At 38.4% G+C, this 17,757-nt stretch overlaps 1 protein-coding gene across 1 annotated transcript in view; it reads left to right on the plus strand.

Moving 5' to 3' along the window:
• The window catches only part of Hspbap1 (HSPB1 associated protein 1), a 73,315-nt gene that overhangs the window by 54,750 nt on the left and 808 nt on the right, over nt 1-17,757 (plus strand). The window contains exon 7 of the mRNA XM_047565164.1: nt 17,632-17,742. Within this exon, the coding sequence (XP_047421120.1) occupies nt 17,632-17,742 (111 nt within the window). The remainder of the gene's footprint in view (nt 1-17,631; nt 17,743-17,757) is intronic.

Consider the following 17,757-nt stretch of genomic DNA (forward strand, 5'->3'; position numbering starts at 1 on the left):
GTTCCTCCCTTTATTTTTTAAACTTTTATTTGTTCTTTTTAGTTATACATGACACTAGAGTCTATTTTGACATATTAATACAAACATGGAGTATAATTTATTCCTAATTAGGATCTCGGTCTTATAGGTATACATGATGTTGAGATTCAATGTGGTATATTCATATATCATAGGAAAGTTATGTCAGATTCATTCCACTGTCTTTCCTATTTCTATCCCCCCCTCCTTTCCCTTTATTCCCCTTGTCTAATCCACTGAACTTCTATTCTTCCCTCCCTCCCCTTTGTTGTGTGTTAACATCCACATATCAGAGAGAACATTCAACCTTTGGTTTGGGGATTGGCATATTTCACTTCACATGATATTCTCCAGTTCCATCCATTTACTGGCAAATGCCATAATTTCATTCTTCATTATGGCTGAGTAATATTCCATTATGTATATAAACCATATTTTATTTATCCATTCATCTGTTGAAGGATGCCTGTGTTGATTCCATAGCTTAGCTGTTGTGAGTTGAGCTGCTAGAAACATTGATATGGCTGTGTCACTGCAGTATGCTGATTTTAACTCTTCTGAATATATAGCAAGGAGTGGGATAACTGGGTCAAATGGTGGTTCTGTTCTTAGTTTTCTGAAAACCAATTCACAGTCCCACCAGCAATGTATGAGGGTAACCTTTTCCACATCCTCCCCAACATTTATTGTTACTTATATTCTTAATAATTGCTATTTGAACTAGAATAGATGAAATCTCAGGGTAGTTTTAATTTGTATTTCTCTAATTGCTAGAGATGTTGTTGTTCCTCACTTTAGAGAGAAATCTAATGATTTCTCTTTAAGTATAATGCCAGCTTGGGGACTGAGTTGAGTATATATAGTTTATTGAGTATCCACCAAGTCCTATTTCATTATATTTTTTATTTATCAAAATCAGAAAAGGGGGACTGGGGATGTGGCTCAGTAGTAGTATGCTTGCCTAGCATGTGCAAGGACCTGGGTTCAATTCCCAGCACCATAGGGGAAAAAAAAATCAGGAAAGAGTGTTGAATTTTGTTGAATGCCTTTTAAGCATCAATGGAGATGGTCATATAATATTCCTCTTCAGTAAAAATCTGGTATTGCAGTAAACTATATCATTCAATTTTTCGATATTGAGTCACCCTTAATTTCTAGAACAAATCCAGTTTGGTTTTTTTTTTTCCAAATTGGTCTTAATGTACTATTTTTTTAATATACTGTAGAATATTGTTTGTTCATATTTTATTTAGATTCAAATTTGCATAGCCTTAATAGTCTGAAAGACTTCACTATGGTCTTTTTTAAAAACTTGTTATACACTGTCTGTCTAGTTCTTCTAGAATTTTCCAGAAGGTTGATATAAACTGATCTCCAGATGGTACTTACAAGTTAGGTAGCTAAGGACTTGATACTGAGTATAAGTAGATGATTTTTGTGCTTCACTAAACTAGGACTCCAGTTCCTTCTTCAACTTCCTTCTGTACTTTTCACAATTTAAAGACCATTCATTCCTTCTTAAAAAACTAGAATACAAAACAGGAATTGAATAATTACATTTTCCTTTGTTGCTGCTAACCTTTGTATTGACAATCATTGGATTATTTGTTCTTGTTGCCAAATTTAGCTCCAAAAAGCTCCATACTCACAGAACTTTAAGTTAACTCTAGGTTCTGATGTTCCTATTTTGAGTCACAGATCCAGAAAATAATAGAGATTCTATTTCCATGCAGGTGATACAGTATTCATCCCCTCTGAGTTTCTCTGTTAAAGAAATGCAGTTTCTGTCAGTTTTTATATTATCTTAGAGTAAAGTATATTCTCGTTGGTGCCTTTTCTTCTCCTTATTTTTTCGAATATTGAAATGTATTTATCAGTATTTTTTCCAAACTTGGTTAGAAAATATTTTCATTAATTTTAAAGGCTTTCCTCTTATTCTCATCATTTTTATTTAGTATATCTTATAATATTTTTACATGTAAAAGAATATATATGTAACATATTTGTAATATATAAAGGTTAATATAATGAATATCAGTGAGTCCATCACCTAACCCCAAAACTAGGAACATTACCAAAAACTTGTTTCTGTGTTATACTCTTCCCTAGCCCCTCCATTTTCTTCACTGTTTTCATTCTCTTTCTTTTAAAAAATATTTTTATTGATGCAAATAATTATATAGAACAATGGGTTTTAATGTGGCATATTCATATATGCATAATTTTAACCAATTTCATTCTCTTTCTCAAAAAAAGTTTTGTCACCTATGTGTCCATCCACGAATTCTATTGCTTCTCTTTCCCTGGAGAACCCTGACTGGGACCATGTGACCCAGAAATGCCATTCCTAGGTGTATACCCCAGAGAAATGAAATATGTATTCACACAAAACGTCTGTACACACATGTTCCCAGAAGCATTATTCATCATAGCTAAAAGTGAACATGACCCATTAATTGATAAAGTGTCCTGTATGTCTAAACTGGAATATTTTTCAGTCTTTAAAAGAAATGAAGAAAGTACTGGTACAACATGGATCTCATGGCATATGGTGAATCTAGTGGTAGATGGTGTTAATCTGTTGACTATCTGTATCTATATCTCTCTATATACTATTCTCTTGGTTCTGTTTCTTTGGGGAACCCTGACTGACAACCATTTGACCCAGCAGTTACATTCCTAAGTTTATATAGATATCCTTATGGTATCCACATGTAGGTATATATCTATATGGTTTCTCTCTGCACACAGATATATATTGTTATCTGTCTATAGAGTGGAGAAAGAGAAAGATGGAGATTTCCTTTAGGGAACTGGCTTATTTGATTATAGGGGCTGGCAGGGAACTCAGACAAGAGTTGGAGCTGCAGTCGAGAGTCTGAAATCTATAGGGCTAACTGATGGGCTGGAGACTCACACAGGATTCTGTTTCAGTCTTGAGGCAGGATTCCTTCTCTGGGAAACCTGTTTTTACTCTTAAGGCATTCAGCTGATTGGATGAGGATCATTAACATTATTGAGGGTGATCTTTATTACATAAAGTTGACTGATGGTAAATGCTAATTGCATTTTCAAAATATCTTCACAACAACATGTAGACTAGCATTTGACCAAACAACTGGGTATTACAGCCTAGCCAACTTGAGTCAAGGTTAATTATCACATGTTAGTTTTGTGTTTAGCTTACTGAATTACCAGGCTATTTCCAAAGTAGCTGCACCATTATTTTTTTTAATGTAAAATAAAGTTTAATATTAATACTTAGATGAAATCATAAATAAGCAATTATGATTTTTCTCAAATTTATAAGAAGTCTTGATTTCTTTAGTATACAAATTCTCTAAAAGTTATATATAGGTATATGAGAATGTATTCCTCTGAGCTTTGATGTGGTGTTTGATCTTCATTGCTTTCTTAGGGTTTATGACTAAGTTTAAGAATATTTCCCCACTTAATAAAAAATAAATAGGTTAATCATAAGTACAATTTGTATTCTTCCTATGACTAGTTCTTTTTTTTTTCTGTTATTTTTTCCGTTCCCCCCCACCCCTCCCACCCCTCCCACCCCTCTTTTCCCTCTATACAGTCCTTCCTTTCTCCATTCTTGCCCCCCTTCCTAACCCTATCTCTAACCCTAACACTAACCCCTCCCACCCCCCATTATGTGTCATCATCCACTTATTAGCGATATCATTCATCCTTTGGTTTTTGAGATTGGCTTATCTCACTTAGCATTATATTCTCCAATTTCATCCATTTGCCTGCAAATGCCATAATTTTATCATTCTTTATGATTGAGTAATATTCCATTGTATATATATACCACAGTTTCTTTATCCATTCATCAATTTTTTTTATTTATTTATTTTTATTTATTTTTTTACGTTTACATAGGGTAATGATGTTTCTTTTTTATCCCTTCCCCCCCACCCCTCCCACCCTTTTCCCTTTATACAGTCCTTCTTTCCTTCATTCTTACCGCTCTCCTTAGCCTAACTCTAAACCTAACCCTAAACCTAATGCTAACCCCTCCCACCCCCATTATATGTCCTCATCCGCTTATCAGCGAGATCATTCGTCCTTTAGTTTTTTGAGATTGGCTTATCTCACTTAGCATGATATTCTCCAATTTCGACCATTTGCCTACAAATGCCATAATTTTATCATTCTTCATTGCGGAGTAATATTCCATTGTATAAATATGCCACAGTTTCTTTATCCTTTCATCAACTGAAGGGCATCTAGGTTGGTTCCACAATCTGCCTATGGTGAATTGAGCAGCAATGAACATTGATGTGGCTGTATCTCTGTAGTATGCTGATTTTAAGTCCTTTGGGTATAGACCAAGGAGTGGGATAGCTGGGTCAAATGGTGTTTCCATTCCAAGCTTTCTGAGGAATCTCCACACTGCTTTCCAGAGTGGCTGCACTAATTTGCAGCCCCACCAGCAATGTATGAGTGTTCCTTTTTCACCACATCCTCGCCAACACCTATTGTTGCTTGTGTTCTTGATAATCGCCATTCTAATTGGGGTGAGATGAAATCTTAGGGTAGTTTTGATTTGCATTTCTCTTATTACTAGGGATGTTGAACATTTTTTCATATATCTGTTGATTACTTGTACATCTTCTTCTGTGAAGTGTCTGTTCATTTCCTTAGCCCATTTGTTGATTGGATTATTTGTATTCTTCGTGTAGAGTTTTTTGAGTTCTTTATAGATTCTGGAAATTAGCGCTCTATCTGAGGTATGGTTGGCAAAAATATTCTCCCACTCCGTAGGCTCTCTCTTCACATTTCTGATAGTTTCCTTTGCTGAGAGAAAGCTTTTTAGTTTGAATCTATCCCAGTTGTTGATTCTTGCTTTTATTTCTTGTGCTATGGGAGTCCTGTTAAGGAAGTCTGATCCTAAGCCAACAAGTTGAAGATTTGGACCTACTTTTTCTTCTATAAGATGCAGGGTCTCTGGTCTGATTCCAAGGTCCTTGATCCATTTTGAGTTGAGTTTTGTGTAGGGTGAGAGATAGGGGTTTAATTTCATTCTATTGCATATGGTTTTCCAGTTTTCCCAGCACCATTTGTTGAAGAGGCTATCTTTTCTCCATTGCATATTTTTGGAACCTTTGTCTAGTATGAGAAAATTGTATTTATTTGGGTTTGTGTCCATGTCCTCTATTCTGTACCATTGATCTACCTGTCTATTTTGGTACCAATACCATGCCGTTTTTGTTACTATTGCTTTGTAGTAGAGTTGAAGATCTGGTATTGCAATACCCCCTGCTTCGCTCTTGCTACTGAGGATTGCTTTAGCTATTCTAGGTTTTTTATTCTTCCAGATGAATTTCATAATTGCTTGCTCTATTTCTGCAAGGTACATCATTGGGATTTTAATTGGAATTGCATTGAATCTGTATAGCACTTTAGGTAGTATATCCATTTTGATGATATTAATTCTGCCTATCCAGGAACATGGGAGATCTTTCCATCTTCTAAGGTTTTCTTTAATTTCTTTCTTTAGTGTTCTGTAGTTCTCATTGTAGAGGTCTTTCACCTCTTTTGTGAGATTGATTCCCAAGTATTTTATTTTTTTCGATGCTATTGTGAATGGGGTAGTTTTCCTAATTTCTCTTTCTGAAGATTCATCACTTATGTATAAAAATGCATTGGATTTATGAGCATTGATCTTGTAACCTGCTACTTTACTGAATTCACTTATGAGTTCTAAAAGTTTTCTGGTGGAATTTCCAGGTTCCTCTAAATATATAATCATGTCATCAGCGAACAGGGATAGTTTGAGTTCTTCTTTTCCTATTCGTATCCCTTTAATTTCTTTGGTTTGTCTGATTGCTCTGGCTAGAGTCTCAAGGACGATGTTGAATAGAAGGGCATCCCTGCCTTGTTCCAGTTTTTAGGGGGAACGCTTTCAGTTTTTCACCATTTAGAATGATATTAGCCATGGGCTTAGCGTAGATTGCCTTTATAATGTTTAGGAATGTTCCCACTACCCCAATTTTTTCTAGTGTTTTGAGCATGAAGGGATGCTGTATTTTATCGAATGCTTTTTCTGCATCTATTGAAATAATCATGTGATTCTTAACTTTAAGTCTGTTGATATGGTGAATGACATTTATTGATTTCCGAATGTTGAACCAACCTTGCATCCCTGGGATAAAACCCACTTGATCGTGGTGCACTATCTTTTTAATATATATTTGTATGCGATTTGCTAAAATTTTGTTGAGAATTTTTGCATCGATGTTCATTAAGGATATTGGTCTGAAATTTTCCTTCCTCGATGTGTCTCTGTCTGGTTTAGGTATCAGGGTGATATTGGCTTCATAGAACGAGTTTGGGAGGGTTCCCTCCTCTTCTATTTCATGGAATAGTTTGAGGAGTATTGGAATGAGCTCTTCTTTAAAGGTTTTGTAGAACTCGGCTGAGAACCCATCTGGTCCTGGACTTTTCTTTGTTGGTAGGCTTTTGATGACCTCTTCTATTTCATTGCTTGAAATTGGTTTATTTAGGTTGTATATGTCCTCCTCGTTCAGTTTAGGTAATTCATATGTCTCTAGAAATTTGTTGATGTCTTCGAGGTTTTCTGTTTTGTTGGAGTATAGATTTTCGAAATAGCTTCTAATTATGTTTTGTATTTCACTCGTGTCTGTTGTGATGTTTCCTTGTTCATTCCGAATTTTAGTAATTTGAGTTTTCTCTCTCTTTCTCTTTGTTAGTGTGGCTAAGGGTTTATCAATTTTATTTATTTTTTCAAAGAACCAACTATTTATTTTGTTAATTTTTCCAATTGTTTCTTTTGTTTCGATTTCGTTGATTTCGGCTCTGATTTTAACTATTTCCTGTCTTCTACTACTTTTGGTATTGGTCTGCTCTTCTTTTTCTAGCGCTTTGAGCTGTAGTGTTAAGTCGTTTATTTGTTGATTTCTACTTCTTTTTTTGAATGCACCCCATGAAATAAATCTTCCTCTAAGTACTGCTTTCATAGTGTCCCAGAGATTTTGATATGATGTGTCTTTGTTCTCGTTTACTTCTAAGAATTTTTTTATTTCCCTCCTGATGTCTTCTGTTATCCATTCATCGTATAATAGTGTATTATTTAGTCTCCAAGTATTGGAGAAGTTTCTGTTTTTTATTCTGTCATTTATTTCTAATTTCAATCCATTATGATCTGATAGAGTACAAGGTAGTATCTCTATCTTCTTGTATTTGCTAACAGTAGCTTTGTGGCATAAAATATGGTCTATTTTAGAGAAGGATCCATGTGCTGTTGAGAAGAAAGTGTATTCGTTCTTTGTTGGATGGTATATTCTATATATGTCTGTTAAGTCTAAATTGCTGATTGTGTTGTTGAGATCTATAGTTTCTTTATTCAATTTTTGTTTGGACGATCTATCCAGTGGTGAGAGAGGTGTGTTAAAATCGCCTAGTATGATTGTGTTGTGGTCTATTTGAATTCTGTAATTGAGAAGGATTTGTTTGACGTACGTGGATGAGCCAATGTTCGGGGCATAGATATTTATGATTGTTATGTCTTGCTGATTTATGCTTCCCTTAAGCAGCATGTAATGTCCTTCTTTATCCCTTCTGACTAGTTTTGGTTTGAAGTCCACATTATCTGAGATGAGGATGGATACTCCAGCTTTTTTGCTGTGTCCGTGTGCATGGTATATTTTTCCCCATCCTTTCACCTTTAGTCTATGGGTGTCTCTTTCTATGAGGTGAGTCTCTTGCAGGCAGCATATTGTTGGATTTTTCTTTTTAATCCAATCTGCCAGTCTGTGTCTTTTGATTGATGAATTCAGGCCATTAACATTCAGGGTTATTATTGTGATATGATTTGTATTCCCAGTCAATTGACTCATATTTGTTTTTGACATGATTTGGTTTCTCCTTTATTTGGCTATTCCTTTAGGCTAGCGCCTCCTGTTGCTGATTTGCATCGTTGTTTTTCATCTCTTCCTCATGGAATATTTTGCTGAGAATGTTCTGTAATGCTGGCTTTCTTTTTGTAAATTCCTTTAGCTTTTGTTTATCATGGAAGGATCTTATTTCATCGTCAAATTTGAAGGTAAGTTTTGCTGGGTATAAGATTCTTGGTTGGCATCCGTTTTCTTTCAGAGCTTGAAAAATGTTGTTCCAGGCCCTTCTGGCTTTTAGGGTCTGGATTGAAAAATCTGCTGATATTCTTATTGGTTTCCCTCTGAATGTAATTTGATTCTTTTCTCTCGCGGCCTTTAAAATTCTGTCTTTATTTTGTATGTTAGGTATTTTCATAATAATGTGCCTTGGTGTGGGTCTGTTGTAATTTTTATGTTTGGAGTTCTATAAGCCTCTTGTATTTGGTTTTCCATTTCATTCTTCAGATTTGGGAAATTTTCTGATATTATTTCATTGAATAGATTGTTCATTCCTTTGGTTTGTTTCTCTAAGCCTTCCTCAATCCCAATAATTCTTAAATTTGGCCTTTTCATGATATTCCATAATTCTTGTAGATTCTGTTCATGATTTCTTACCATCTTTTCTGTTTGGCCAACTTTGCTTTCAAGATTAAATAATTTGTCTTCAATGTCTGAGGTTCTGTCTTCCAGGTGCTTCATTCTATTGGTTATGCTTTCTATGGAGTTTTTAACTTGGTTTATTGTTTCCTTCATTTCAAGTATTTCAGTTTGGTTTTTTTTTAGTATCTCTAACTCTTTATTGAAATGATCTCTTGCTTCCCGTATTTGGTCTTTTAACTGTTGATTGGTGCGATCATTTAATGCCTGCATTTGCTCTTTCATCTCCTCCTTCAATGCCTGCATTTGCTCTTTCATCTCCTCATTTGCTTCCCTGATCGTTTTAATTACGTACATTCTGAACTCCCTTTCTGACATTTCTTCTGCTGTGCTGTCATTGGGTTTTATTGATGTAGTATCTAGGTTTGTTTGGGACATTTTCTTCCCTTGTTTTCTCATATTGGTCAGTTGTCAGTGGGACCCTGAGATATTGCAGTTTTCCGCTATTGGCTTATAGTGTCCCGGTAGATTTCCAGTGTATCACCTCCCAGCCTTCAGTAGCCTGATGTCTTGGAGGAATCTGATAAAGCAGCGTATCCGAAGAAAACTGCCCCTAGCCCCCTACTGGTTCCACGATTTGGAACTGGCTCTGTGCTGAAATGCTCTCACTGTGGGTCTGCACCGTGCAGCTGGCCGTGTGGGAGGAGCTCACTGCCGGAGTGTGGAAGGCTACCTTGGGAAGACTCTAGCTGCCCTGCCCGGCTCCAATAAGCCATCTCTATCTGGGCCTGCCCCCCGGGCCGAGCTTTACCCAGTGGGCAGACTCACCCGTGGCTCTATTTCAATCCGAGTCTCTCAATGCCTCCCCTTCTTAACTCCTGGGTTCTGGAGCGACTGGGGGTGCAGTCTCCCTCTAGGCCGCCATCTTGGATCGCCCCGAGAAGAGAGCCTGCAGCCGGAGTGGGCAGAGCCGCCTGAAGAGGTGTCTGGCTGTCCTGCCCTGATCCCAGAGGCTGTTTGCGGATCGAGGCTCTCCATTGGTTCGGGGGCTTGTGGCTGGTTCTATGTAGAAAGTCTCTCACTGGGCGGTCAGCTCCGAGAGGCTAGCCTTGAACGGCACCTCCCACCGCAGGGGTCCAGACTACTTGGGGAAGACTCTGGCTGCCCTGTCTGGACCCTGAATCTGCTTGCGTGCCAGAGTACGCTGAGCTGCACTGGCTCCGGGACTCGGAGCTTGTTCTGGTCAGAAAGGCTCTCACTACCGGGCCAGTTCCGTTCCGAGAACCTGGAGAAGCTGGCTGTGTGGGCGGGGCCCACCGCCAGAGTGCGCAGGGCTGCCTGTGGATGACTCTAGCTGCCCTGCCCGGCTCCAATAAGCCACCTCTATCTGGGCCTGCCCCCCGGGCCGAGCTTTACCCAGTGGGCAGACTCACCCGTGGCTCTATTTCAGTCCGAGTCTCTCAATGCCTCCCCTTCTTAACTCCTGGGTTCTGGAGCGACAGGGGGTGCAGTCTCCCTCTAGGCCGCCATCTTGGATCCTCCATTCATCAATTGAAGGACATCTAGGTTGGTTCCACAATCTGGCTATTGTGAACTGAGCAGCTATGAACATTGATGTGGCTGTATCTCTGTAATATGCTGATTTTAAGTCCTTTGGGTATAGGCCAAGGAGTGGGATACCTGGGTCAAATGGTGGTTCCATTCCAAGTTTTCTAAGGAATCTCCACACTGCTTTCCAGAGTGGCTGCACTAATTTGCAGCCCCACCAGCAATGTAAGAGTGTACCTTTCTCCCCACATCCTTGCCAACACCTGTTGTTGGTTGTATTCTTGATAATTGCCATTCTAATTGGGGTGAGATGGAATCTTAGGGTGGTTTTGATTTGCATTTCTCTTATTACTAGAGATGTTGAACATTTTTCCATATGTTTGTTGATTGCTTGTAGATCTTCTTCTGTGAATTGTCTATTCATTTCCTTAGCCCATTTGTCAATTGGATTATTTACATTCTTGGTGTAGAGTTTTTTGAGTTCTTTATAGATTCTGGAGATTAGCGCTCTATCTGAAGTATGATTGGCAAAGATTTTCTCCCACTCTGTAGGCTCTTTCTTTGCATTGCTGATAGTTTCCTTTGCTGAGAGAAAGCTTTTTAGTTTGAATCTATCCCAGTTATTAATTCTTACTTTTATTTCTTGTGCTATGGGAGTCCTGTTGAGGAAGTCTGGTCCTAAGCCGACATGTTGAAGCTCTGGACCTACTTTTTCTTCTATAAGATGCAAGGTCTCTGGTCTGATTCCGAGATCCTTAATCCATTTTGAGTTTAGTTTCGTGCATGGTGAGAGATATGGGTTTAGTTTCATTCTGTTGCATATGGATTTCCAATTCTCCCAGCACCATTTGTTGAAGAGGCTATCTTTTCTCCATTGCATATTTTTGGCCCCTTTGTGTAGTATGAGAAAATTGTATTTATTTGGGTTTGTGTCCGTGTCCTCTATTCTGTACCATTGATCCACCTTTCTATTTTGGTACCAATACCATGCCGTTTTTGTTACTATTGCTTTGTAGTAGAGTTGAAGATCTGGTATTGCGATACCCCCTGCTTCACTCTTTCTGCCAAGGATTACTTTAGCTATTCTGGGTTTTTTATTCTTCCAGATGAATTTCATAATTGCTTGCTCTATTTCTGTAAGGTACATCATTGGGATTTTAATTGGAATTGCATTGAATCTGTATAGCACTTTTGGTAGTATGGCCATTTTGACAATATTAATTCTTCCTATCCAAGAACATGGGAGATCTTTCCATCTTCTAAGGTTTTCTTGAATTTCTTTCTTTAGTGTTTTGTAGTTCTCATTGTAGAGGTCTTTCACCTCTTTTGTGAGATTGATTCCCAAATACTTTATTTTTTTCGAAGCTATTGTGAATGGGGTAGTTTTCCTAATTTCTCTTTCTGAAGATTCATCGCTTATGTATAAAAATGCCTTCGATTTATGTGCATTGATCTTATATCCCGCTACTTTACTGAATTCACTTATGAGATCTAAAAGTTTTCTGGTGGAATTTCCTGGTTCCTCTAAGTTTACCATCATATCATCAGCAAATAGGGATAGTTTGAGTTCTTCTTTTCCTATTCGTATCCCTTTAATTTCTTTGGTCTGTCTAATTGCTCTGGCTAGAGTTTCAAGGACGATATTGAATAGAAGTGGTGAAAGAGGGCATCCCTGCCTTGTTCCAGTTTTTAGAGGGAATGCTTTCAGTTTTTCACCATTTAGAATGATATTAGCAATGGGTTTAGCGTAGATGGCCTTTACAATGTTAAGGAATGTTCCCACTATCCCTATTTTTTCTAGTGTTTTGAGCATGAAGGGGTGCTGTATTTTATCAAATGCTTTTTCTGCATCTATCACAATAATCATGTGATTCTTGACTTTAAGTCTGTTGATATGGTGAATTGCATTTATTGATTTCCTGATGTTGAACCAACCTTGCATCCCTGGGATGAAACCCACTTGATCATGGTGCACTATCTTTTTAATATATTTTTGTATGCGATTTGCTAAAATTTTGTTGAGAATTTTTGCGTCGGTGTTCATTAAGGATATTGGTCTGAAATTTTCTTTCCTCGATGTGTCTCTGTCTGGTTTAGGTATCAGGGTAATATTGGCTTCATAGAATGAGTTTGGGAGGGTTCCCTCCTCTTCTATTTTATGGAATACTTTGAGAAGTATTGGAATGAGCTCTTCTTTAAAGGTTTTGTAGAACTCGGCTGAGAACCCATCTGGTCCTGGACTTTTCTTTGTTGGAAGGCTTTTGATGACTTCTTCTATTTCATTACTTGAAATTGGTCTATTTAAATTGTGTATGTCCTCCTCGTTCAGTTTAGGCAATTCATATGTCTCTAGAAACCTGTTGATGTCTTTGAAATTTTCTATTTTGTTGGAGTATAGATTTTCAAAATAGCTTCTAATTATGTTTTGTATTTCAGTTGTGTCTGTTGTGATATTTCCTTGTTCATTCCGAATTTTAGTGATTTGGGTTTTCTCTCGTTTTCTGTTTGTTAGTGTGGCTAAAGGTTTATCAATTTTGTTTATTTTTTCGAAGAACCAACTATTTGTCAATTTTTTGTATTGTTTCTTTTGTTTCAATTTCATTGATTTCAGCTCTGAGTTTAACTATTTTCTGTCTTCTATTACTTTTGGTGTTGGTCTGTTCTTCTTTTTCTAGGGCTTTGAGCTGTAGTGTTAAGTAGTTTATTTGTTGAGTTTTACTTCTTTTATTAAATGCGCTCCATGAAATAAATCTTCCTCTAAGTACTGCTTTCATAGTGTCCCAGAGATTTTGATATGATCTTTCTTTGTTCTCATTTACCTCTAAGAATTTTTTAATTTCCTTCCTAATATCTTCTGTTATCCATTCATCATATAATAGCATATTGTTTAATCTCCAGGTGTTGGAGTAGTTGCTGGTTTTTTTTTTTTTTTAGGTTTCTTTAATTTTTGTTTTTTACTCTTTCATTTATTTCTAACTTTAATCCATTATGATCTGATAGAATACAAGGTAGTGTCTCTATCTTCTTGTATTTGCTAACAGTAGCTTTGTGGCATAAAATATGGTCTATTTTAGAGAAGGATCCATGTGCTGCTGAGAAGAAAGTGTATTCGCTCTTGATTGGATGGTATATTCTATAAATGTCTGTTAAGTCTAAATTATTGATTGTGTTATTGAGATCTATGGTTTCTTTGTTCAATTTTTGTTTGGAAGATCTGTCCAGTGGTGAGAGAGGAATGTTAAAATCACCTAGTATTATTGTGTTATGGTCTATTTGGTTTCTAAAATTGAGAAGGATTTGTTTGACCTACATGGATGAGCCACTCTTTGGGGCATAGATGTTTATGATTGTTATATCTTGCTGATTTATGCTTCCCTTAAGCAGTATGAAATGTCCTTCTTTATCCCTTCTGACTAACTTTGGCTTGAAGTCCACATTATCTGAAATGAGGATGGATACTCCAGCTTTTTTGCTGAGTCCATGTGCATGGTATGTTTTTCCCCATCCTTTCACCTTTAGTCTATGGGTATCTCTTTCTATGAGGTGAGTCTCTTGCAGGCAACATATTGTTGGATCTTTCTTTTTAATCCAGTCTGCCAGTCTATGTCTTTTGATTGATGAATTCAGGCCATTAACATTCAGGGTTATTATTGAGATATGATTTGTATTCCCGGTCATTTGGTTCATTTTTTAAATTTTATTTATTTATTTATTTTTTGACATAACTTGGTTCCTCCTTTATTTGATAGTTCCTGTAGGATAATTCCTCCCTTTGCTGATTTGCTTCTTTGTTTTTTATCTCTTCCTCATGGAATATTTTGCTGAGAATGTTCTGTAATGCTGGCTTTCTTTTTGTAAATTCTTTTAACTTTTGTTTATCATGGAAGGATTTTATTTCATCATCAAATTTGAAGGTAAGTTTTGCTGGGTATAAGATTCTTGGTTGGCATCCATTTTCTTTCAGAGCTTGAAAAATGTTGTTCCAGGTCCTTCTAGCTTTTAGGGTCTGGATTGAAAAATCTGCTGATATCCATATTGGTTTCCCCCTGAATGTAATTTGGTTCTTTTCTCTCACAGCCTTTAAAATTCTGTCTTTATTTTGTATGTTAGGTATTTTCATTATAATGTGCCTTGGTGTGGGTCTGTTGTAATTTTGTGTATTTGGAGTCCTATACGCCTCTTGAACTTGATTTTCCATTTCATTCTTCAGATTTGGGAAATTTTCTGAAATTATTTCATTGAATAGATTGTTCATTTCTTTGGTTTGTTTCTCTAAGCCTTCCTCAATCCCAATAATTCTCAAATTTGGCCTTTTCATGATATCCCATAGTTCTTGGAGATTCTGTTCATGATTTCTTACCATCTTCTCTGTTTGTTCAACTTTCTTTTCAAGGTTAAATATTTTATCTTCAATATCTGAGGTTCTGTCTTCCAGGTGTTCTATCCTATTGGTTATGCTTTCTGTGGAGTTCTTAATTTGGTTTATTGTTTCCTTCATTTCAAGGATTTCTGTTTGTTTTTTTTTCAATATCTCTAACTCTTTATTGAAATGATCTTTTGCTTCCTGTATTTGCTCTTTTAACTGTCAATTGGTGCTATCATTCAATGCCTGCATTTGCTCTTTCATCTCATCATTGAATGCCTGCATTTGCTCTTTCATCTCATCATTTGCTTCCCTGATCATTTTAATTATGTACATTCTGAACTCCCTTTCTGTCATTTCTTCTGCCATGCTGTCATTGGATTTTATTGATGTAACATCTAGATTTGTTTGGGGCATTTCTTCCCTTGTTTTCTCATATTGTTCAGGAATCAGTGGGTCATTAAAATATTGCAGATTTCCTCTGTTGATTTATAATGTCCCTGAAGATTGCTAGATATCCCCTCTTATCCTTCAGTAGCCTGCAGTCTTGGAGGAAGTTGATATCGTGGTGCTCTACAAGGAAGCTGCCTCTCTAAGATTGGTGACCCTCAGGTGGGGTACATTCCCTGATAGTGGGCAGAGGTGCCTCCACTTGTTGACCAATGGTCATCCAACGGGGAACTAGGCTGCGGCCTGAGGCAAGGCCTGTTTGTGCCTGTGTCTCTGGTTTTACCGTCCTTGTGGGAAAACCTCACCCGGCAGGGAAGACTCACCCGGTGGGGAGGTCTCGCTGGTCAGTTCCCCTCCTAGAGGTTCCCCTCAATCTACAACTACCGCCTGGGCTGGGCTGTCTTCCTCTGCAACGTTCCCAGGGGCCCGGACCTACCTCCTGGGCCTGGGAGCCTCACCCTTCACAGGCGAGTCTCCTTAGGCTGCCTCTCCTCAAAGAATCTGCCCGCAGTCCTGGAAACTTCGTTCCGCCCCTAGGCGTGTCTCTGTGTGGCTCTTCCACCAAGAAGCCGCCTAGGTCCTGGGACCTGCTCTGCACCTAATCACCTGGCTATGCGGCCCCTCCTCTGAGTCGCCACCTGGAGCCCCGTACAATAGCTCCGAGTCCCAGAGACCTGCCACACACCTCTTCCTCCAGTCAGCCACTCGGTATTCCGACGCAGTCACTAGGAGTCCAAGCAACTCACTTCATGTCTCCTCCTCCCGCAGCCCTAGGCAGTCACTCTGAGTCCAAGTGACCCGCCCTGTTCTTCCTCCTCCTCGGGGTAGCCCCCCGGGTGTTCAGGAGCATTCGCTCGGAGACCAAGCAACCCACTGCGCTCCTCCTCCAGGCAGGCCACCGGTGTTCTGGAGCGGTCGCTTTGAGTCAAATCAACTCACCACTCGCCTCCTCCTCTGGCAACCGCCTGTGGCTCTGATGCAGTCACTCCTAGACTAAGCGACCCGCCACGTTTCTCCTCTTCCTCCAGGCAACCCCCCAGTGTTCAGAAGTGGTCGCTCTGAGTCTAAACAGCTCGCCACGCAGCTCCTCCTCAGGCAGCCGCTCAGAGCCCCAGTGGTTGCTCAAGTCCAAGCGCTGTGCTGAGCAGCCACCTCTATGATGTTCCCAGTGGTCCGTGTTTACCGCTCCAGTGGAGGGAGGGGCGTCTCGCCAGGCAACTCTACTTCACAAAGTTCCCTGCATTCCGGGGCTACTGCCCCATCCGGGACGCCTCCCCAACAGGAGAGACTCACCCGGCGGCTTTGAGTTGGTCCCAAGTCTCTCACTATCTCCTCTTTTGAATCCTGTGTCCTGGAGCAACATGGAATGCAGCCACCCTCTAGTCCGCCATCTTGAAAACTCCCCATTACGGTTTTTTGTTTTTTTTGTTGTTGTTGTTTTTTTTGTTTTCTGTGGTTCTGGGGATTGAACCAAGGACCTTGTGCATTCGAGGCAAGCACTCCACCAACTGAGCTATATCCCCAGCTCCATTATATATTTCTTCCAGCAATTTATAAAGATTCTGATTTTCCACATCTTTACCAACACTTGTTAATCTCTCTTTTTATCATAGCCATCCTAGTATGAAGTTCTGTCTTATCATGGGGCTCACATTTTGAAATTCAATACTGTTTTTAAGGTTCATTTGTGTTGTAACTTTTCACTCATTCCCTACAATTTTCTTTGCTTTTTTTTTTTTTTTTTTTTTTTTTTGCGGTGCTGGGGATCGAACCCAGGGCCTTGTGCTTGCAAGGTAAGCACTCTACCAACTGAGCTATCTCCCCAGCCCCAATTTTCTCTTATGCTAAGGTACTACCATGGATTCATTGTTCTGTTGATGGATAATTAAATTATTTTCAATTTTTCATTTTTATGAACAGAATGTTCTTGTACATATCTCCTGAAACACATGTGCAAGATTTTCTGTCTCTATCTTTAGAGCTTCCACCATTAGTAAGCTTCTGTCTAGGAACCTGTATTTCCCCACGCTTGGATTTGTCAGACCCTCTTTTGTCAGTTTCATGGATTTCTCAATTTGCATTTCTCTGGAGATTAAGCATATTTTCATGTGTCTTTTTTTGTCTTTTGCCCATTTGAAAAAATTAGGTCATTTGCCTTATATGTTCAAGATCTTTATATAGTCTGGATATTAATTTTTCATTAATTTTGTATATTACAGACATCTAGTGGTTTTTTCCTTATGGTGTTTTTAATGAGTAGAAGTTGCTGATTTGGTGTAATTTATCATTAATGCTAGAGTTTATATTTGTCGTATCTTAAGAAGGCTGTTTAAACGGTTGGTTATCTCATTCCTCTAGCCAACCATTACTATCATTACTATCATTACTAACTCTGAAATAAGTTGCTTTTCAAACTCTAGGGGCCATTCCTTTGTATGTAGTACTTTTCTTAAGATTTTAAACATGTCAAAATATGGAAAAGCCTTCATATTTAAGGTAACATTCATACTTAAGGTCTGTGTCTTATACACAACATACACACTTAAATTTGGCAAAATGCTCTGTACCTCTTCTGGATGGCAGTAATAGTGAATACATAAACATTACACTTCTGTTAATAATACATTCGTTCCTTCTGTAACAACACATTAATGAGAGAATGGAACACAAAGTTAAAAGGGACCCTGTTCTCTCTTTTAAGCCACGAGACACATGCTAAAATTGCAGTTGTTTTTCTTAATTTAGGAAGAGGACCATCTAGCCCGGGTGGAAGAGGCCATCACCCGCACACTCGTGTGCGCGCTGAAAACTGCAGAGGACCCGCATGATACCAGAGCTTGGTTAAACCCCACCGAGGTAGGCTACTTCTTT

This window comes from Sciurus carolinensis, chromosome 9 (genome assembly GCF_902686445.1).
Source record: "Sciurus carolinensis chromosome 9, mSciCar1.2, whole genome shotgun sequence".
NCBI classification, from domain to species: domain Eukaryota; kingdom Metazoa; phylum Chordata; class Mammalia; order Rodentia; family Sciuridae; genus Sciurus; species Sciurus carolinensis.